Genomic DNA, 6,949 nt, shown 5'->3' with positions numbered 1-6,949 from the left:
GCAATGCATTTTATACAGTGAAGGATTACTTAGCTAAAACAGAGTAGGGGTATGATAAAAAATGTTACACAAATAAATAAAAATAATAATAATGATTATAAAATATCCAACATTCCACACAACATCTTCACTTTGTTTTTTCCTTCTTTTTTCCTTTTCTAGAAATACTTATCCCCAAGCTATGCATGGCACATTACTAACACTTCTTCCTCTTTCTGAGCTCAACATCTCACTCATTATGGAGGGATGCTGACTCAGATTTTCAGGATAGCAAATGCGAAATTGGGGTACAGAAAATGGTCCACAGATCACCAGTGTGTGTATGTGTGTGTGTGTGTGTGTGTGTGTGTGTGTGTGTGTGTGTAGTGAGTGAAGTGTTGTGAAACAATGTGTGTATAGCGTGTGCAGTGACTGATACTGAGATATGAGTGAACAATGAGTCATTACATTATTTAATAAGTTATTTGTAAAATAAGTATTGTATACCAATTGTAAATCTCATGATTCTCTCTAACTACAAGTCTGTAAATGTATGTGTATATGAATTAGCTTATTTTAAATTGATCTAAATTTGTAAATACTTTGACATGTCCTATGTCCTTGTAAAAAGAGATCTACAGATGAATAAAGCTATGTCATAAGGCCAGGGCATTATGATAATATGAAGGTTGGTCCTGCTTACGCACTTTTAAATTACAGCTTTGCATCAGCGTTACGGTATGCAATAGAGGAACATGTACCTGAAGATTCTGCCACATCAACAGCGTTTTTCATGGCCACAATTTTCCATTGGTTTAAATTAATGACCTCAAGGCATAGAAAACTGCAATGAGTAGAGCCGTTGAGGACAAACACAATGATGCTGCACAGTTCCTTAAGAGTGTCATGTCGCTGTTTGAAAATTGGAAACAGGGGTATCAGGAAACCTGTACAATCTGGAGTTATTCTAGCAACATGCACAGCTATTAATGTCCAGGATTATCTTCTGAATACCATTGATATCATTATGCACTAATCTTCAATGTTAGTATTTCTGCAGCCAGACCAGGGCTTGGTGACCAAATTTTATAAAATCACCTTCAACCCCTTCTGATTGCTCAAGTATGTATACTGTGCACTAAATGTTCACACACACACACACACACACACACACACACACAACACACAAACACACACACACACACACACACACACACACACACACACACAAGGGCGCCAATACAGGAGGGAGGGAAGTAAGGGTAGGGTAAGGTAGGGCAGGGTAGGGGCAGCATCCCCCTATATACACATATTTTGCCATTTTACGGCTATTCACAAGCTGCCACTCGTCTTCCAAAATATTAGAAATATTGTAGCTGGCTGGTTGCCCAACCCTCCTTCCCCCCACCACAGGTCTAGCCCTAGCCGCCACCGCACCTCCCTCCCTCCCTCCTCCCCTCAACCATGTAGTGTATTTCATTTCAACAGACATGATTTTGCAATGAAAAATCTGCATGGTGGGGAAGAGTAGTAGTAGTAGTAGTAGTAGTAGTAGTAGCAGTAGCTTTATTCATCCGTAGATCTCTTTTTACATGTAGGACATGTCAAAGTATTTACAAATTTAGATCAATTTAAAATAAGCTAATTCATATACACATATATTTATAGACTTGTAGTTAGAGACAATCATTAGATTTACTCCTGGTATACAATACTTATTTTGCGAATAACTTATTAAATAATGTAATGCCTCATTGTTCACTCATATCTCAGTATCAGTCACTGAACACACTATACACACATTGTTTCATAACACTTCACTCACTTCATTGGGCAGTATGCTTAAAGATAGATATTAAACAAATAAATACTGGTGAACAAACACTTGGATGTGGCTAAGGAGCAGCTTTGATTTTAGGTATTATGTAGATTGAGATCATGTCTTTGAATTGCTTATTATTATTTAGATAGTAGTGTTTATTTTCCGATCATCAATAAATTGGTAACTAAAAGGGTTATTAAAATTTAGAAAGCATAGATTAACTGAAGTTGAAGAGATAATATTCGCGGACAATAGTAGGCTCGTGAGGTTGTGATTTCGACATCTATGCTAGAATCCAATAAAAATAAAAAAAGATTTCGATATCGTTTTATCGTGAAGTTTCGACTAGTCACTACTTCAGCGCCGCTAGGGTTCATCTTTGGTTTGTATCGTTTGTGTATTTCCAAAGTTTACGTTTGTCAAACCAAGTGTCAATCGTTAACGGCTGTCATGTTGAGGGTTACAGTTGTGTGGATGATGAAGTAGTGCTCAGGTGTACTCTGTAAACTTTTGCTTGTTGTCGCCTATTGCTACATTGGCCTTATCTGAGTATCGATTGCAGGTGAAATTAGTTACATTGTGTCAGGTTTGTAAATAAAAGTAACCGATTATTCATTTTTGACAACTCCAATTTCCCGAAAACATGATTTTGTATTGGGCAGCCATTGATGTAATAGAGATGTGGTCTCATCATTTTAGTTGCATGTTGGTGTGGAAGTTATGTTGCGGCCTATGTTGTATCACACGCCGCAACAATGGCACCACCTGCCGAGTTTCGGCACTACTGGTTTGCAACTTTGTAGTCTTCTGTTATACAAGGACGCCGATACGCTACTTGGTTGAGGGGGTGGGAGGGAGGGAGGGAGGTGCGGTGCCAGCTAGGGCTAGACCTGCGGCGGTAGGGTGGGTGGGGTAGGCAGGCAGGCAGGCAGGCAGGCAGGCAGGCAGGCAGGCAGCCAGTCAGCCAGCCAGCCAGCTACCTACCTACAATATTTCTAATATTTTGGAAGACGAGTGGCGACTTGTGAATAGCCGTAAAATGGCAAAATGTGTATATAGGGGGATGCTACCTCCACCCCCCCCCCCCAACCCTACCCTACCCTCCTCCCCTGTATTGGCGCCCTTGTGTGTGTGTGTGATCATTTAGTGCACAGTATACATACTTGAGCAATCAGAAGGGGTTTAAGGTGATTTTATAAAATTTCTGGTCACCAAGCCCTGGTCTGAATGCAGAAATGTTAACGTTGAAGATTAGTGCGTAATGATATCAATCGTATAAGTAGACATAAAAAAGTTCCAGTTCTGATCCTGTTAAGAACCTGCATAATCATTGTGTTGAAAGAAAAATCCCTACCTTCATTATATTTTTTTCGTTTCCCTGAGAACTTGTGGAGGGAGCCCCCACGGGTATGGGCACCCTTCGTAATGTGTTTGTGTTGAAAGATACAATATTCCAAATTTTTTAACATATGGTTTCATATAGGGGTTGTTGATTTTTGTTGCATGCTATATATACTTGAGCAGTCAGAAGACCTTAAAGGTGATTTTACAACATTTCTCGTCACTAATCCCTAGTCTGATTGCAAAAATAATAACTTTGAATATTAGTGCATAATGATGCCAACCAAATAAGCAGTCATAAAAAAGTTCGTTCCGACCCTGTTAAAGACCTGTGTAATACCAGCTTTTAAATCATTGTCTTAAAAGAAAAACACCTGACTACACTAAATTTTTTGCTTTCTCTAGGAGCTAGTGGGCCAGGGATGCCTCTCCCCCTTTCCCTCCCCCTTCAATCTACCTTGCCACAGGTACAGGTGTCATGGGGGCGGAGGGGGGGGGGAGAGTGTGTGTGTGTGTGTGTGTGTGTGTGTGTGTGTGTGTGTGTGTGTGTTTGCTTATAGAGTGATATATAATATTAACTATTTTGGTTACATATATGTTTTGTTATTTTTTGTTGAAAGTTATATACATATTTGAGCAGTCATAAGAGCTTAAAGGTGATTTTACAACATTTCTGGTCACTAATCTCTTGTCTGACTGCAGAAAAAGTAACTTTGAAGATTAGTGCATAATGATGCCAACCGTATACTAAATCCTTTTGTGTTGCTAAAAATGCAGAAATGTAAATGTACGCAATGAAAATAAAAACAGTAAATCTTTCTGGAACTTGTTTTACTATAATACAGATGAACAGATATTTATAAATGAAGTCTGTTTGTCTGTGCATTCATAACGGCAGTCAATTCATTGCAGAAGTAGGACGTTGCACAACTACTTTCATAATACACATATGAAGTGCGGTGTGTTAATCTGAGATGATAATATGGTGGTAGATTTGCACTGAGAAGTGGTTTGGCTGGCTATGTAGCATCTGTTCTGAGCCAGACTTTAAAACAAAGAGAGCAAATGTGTGTGTGTGTGTGTGTGTGTGTGTGTGTGTGTGTGTGTGTGCGCGCAAGAAATAGTGGATCAGAGAGAGAGAGAGATATAATAGTGTTTTTTTAATCATCAGTAAATTTGTAACTAAAAGGGTCATTAAAACTCTGAAAGTGTTAATCCACGGAAGATGAAGACTATTATGCTTAATTTTCCAGAATGAATGATGATTCTGAAATGGAGACAAATATTGTTGTTGATGGTGCAGCAGCAAGATATGATTCCAATCTTGATGTTGGAACATACAGTCTGCTTCCAGATATAATATGGCCTCATACCACAGATATATCAGCATCTGATTTTGGGAAGGTATGTATTTGTATTTATGGGATAGTAATTAATAACATAGTGTATCTTATTGGTGAGTCAGTCATGAGCTTATGAGGCATTCACTTACTTTTATGTTAAAAGGTAACTTATCTGTGCATTACACATTGTATGCTTATTCATTCAGAGGGACATATATTTACACAGTGAAGCTTTTTTCAGCTCTTCATGATAATGGAGAATCCTGACTGATATAATGTAAATGAATGAGAGGTCAGGTGATGATTCACATTTAAGGCAATGTACCAAGAGGTAGGGGAAATATGGAAGCGTACAATCCCACCCATCTGCTTTGACGCATGACATCACAAATATGGCGGAAACGACCATAAACCACGATTCCAATATAGCGCATATAAAGTCGTTACGTACACATTATGAGGACAAAAATACATCGAAAAACAAACACACACACATTCCACAAAAAGCCTAACAACACTAATGGGACAAGCACGGGAAATAGGAGGTTTTTGGGTGGGGACAAACTAAATATAAACTAATTTAGACACCCACCCCCATACAAGACCACGCAAAACGACGAAAAAAACAGACATCACAAAGCTCCCCAAATACCACTAAACACAATATCACATGGAATCGGATACTTCCCTTGACGTATATAGGTCAACAGCAGGTCCCGATATCATAAATTGGGAGAACATTTCCCTTGACCTATATAGCTCAACAGCAGCTCCCGATCCCATAAATTAGGACCTAACACTTCTATATAGCTCAAAAACATCTCCCGATACCAATACCAACATTCACAGCTACACACTGGGATCAAACACTTCCCTTGACCTGCTATCCTTACGACATCTCCACATACAGCCGTCACTGGTCCGAGATGCCGGAACTTTAAGTGAGCCTCATTTCTTCACGATATACTGAACACTTCACGACTTCATCCAAAAATCCGAATAGTTGAAGAAATTTTATTAGAGACAACGCACTGTCCCCCATCATAGCCGATAACCGAAAACTGTTGACCCTGTCAGTCATATCCATACCTACCAAAGACATAAAAAAGCAATTTAACAAAATTCACACACGACGCCACACTCGCAAACTAAACCAAAAACATCACCTAACACACCACCAGAGAGCACCACCGATCGCATCAAAATGACACCTACAAACACGCCACTCTCACGAACTAACCTCTGCGCCGTCTTGACGTCACACACCACAACAGCCTTAAGTCACGGGTCAAAGCAGACCGGTGGGATCGGACACTTTGGTCGACCCGAGGCAGGTAAATATAATACAGATATGAGAGCAGTGTTCCTGAGCTTGATACTAAGTTATTTGGCACAGTGATTAAGACACTGATCATATTAATATTCACAAGGAGCTGAGTATATGCTTCTACTGGAATGCTGAAATCTGTGTGACCTCTCAGTTATGCACATATGCGAGGCAACAATACTTGGTTTTACCCACATTGTAAGTGGAATGTAATAACATTCTTAATTTCAGCAAGTGTCGCTTTTTGTAGATGCCACATGGAAATTTATTATCGAGAGCTAAAAATAGTATAGCAAGAAGAAGATAAAAACTGTTAACAGCAAGGTTGGAAAACTACATTTATACTTACTGTCAGTTCACATATGTTGCTGGAGTACATGAATTCTAGTTTCCTTAGGGTTAAAGTGTAACCCTATTTGAATCACTTCATGATGGTTTTCAAATGGCAGTGGTATAATTGTACCACTGTGCCTCGAGAGTGTCAGGTTACTTGAGGCAAAGTTGGATATGGAATAAAAATACTGTGTTCATTGCCACAGGTACGCATGAACCATTTTGAAAGTGGTGTAGTCCCGAGTCATGACTGTGCAATTTTCAGTTAAGAGAAGAAAATTCAAGAAATCTAGGTCACACAGGAAATATATGTTGTGATGGCAAAAAAGAAAAATGTATACAGGGGTATGAAACCATAAATATTATGTAGTCATCCAGTTGTGTGACTGAAGCCAAGTAAATACAAAGATCACTGTGTCACAGACCATGGAAATTGGAAGCAGCACATCTAATATTAAATGTTTCCGGGAGGATTTACTTGTAATAAAGTTGGTTCTCTATTCAAACAGAACAAAATGCAAAGTTTTATTTTGTATATACACATACATATGTGTAAAGATTAAGTAGTACATCATGAACTATTGAGATCTTTACTTTATCCCCAAATGAGAATCATTTGGCAAGAAACTGGCTTAGAAAACACTTTGGAAGTTAGCCTGATTGACTCAGCAAACCCCTATTCCTGTCCCTTTATTAAAGGCAGTTGCTGCTGTGATGCATATGGCAGTTGGGATTATTTTGGGACCCCTCAGTCTGCAACCACATGATGCTGTGGACAGAGAGATTCTAACGCTTCTTCACACA

At 39.1% G+C, this 6,949-nt stretch overlaps 1 protein-coding gene across 4 annotated transcripts in view; it reads left to right on the top strand.

Moving 5' to 3' along the window:
• Positions 1 to 2,199: 2,199 nt before the first annotated feature.
• LOC126469935 (uncharacterized) overlaps positions 2,200 to 6,949 on the top strand; it is a 126,358-nt gene continuing 121,608 nt past the window's right edge. For all 4 annotated transcript variants that reach the window (XR_007586096.1, XM_050097335.1, XM_050097334.1 and 1 more), the window contains exons 1-2: positions 2,200 to 2,387; positions 4,396 to 4,546. Coding sequence is in view for 3 of the 4 variants with exons in the window: in XM_050097335.1 (XP_049953292.1) it covers positions 4,397 to 4,546 (150 nt within the window). In the remaining variant the exon portion in view is untranslated. The remainder of the gene's footprint in view (positions 2,388 to 4,395; positions 4,547 to 6,949) is intronic.

The sequence above is a fragment of the Schistocerca serialis genome, chromosome 3, assembly GCF_023864345.2.
Source record: "Schistocerca serialis cubense isolate TAMUIC-IGC-003099 chromosome 3, iqSchSeri2.2, whole genome shotgun sequence".
Classification (NCBI taxonomy): domain Eukaryota; kingdom Metazoa; phylum Arthropoda; class Insecta; order Orthoptera; family Acrididae; genus Schistocerca; species Schistocerca serialis.
The sequence above is the reverse complement of the archived record's forward strand: the minus strand, read 5'-3'. Positions and strand labels throughout refer to the sequence as shown.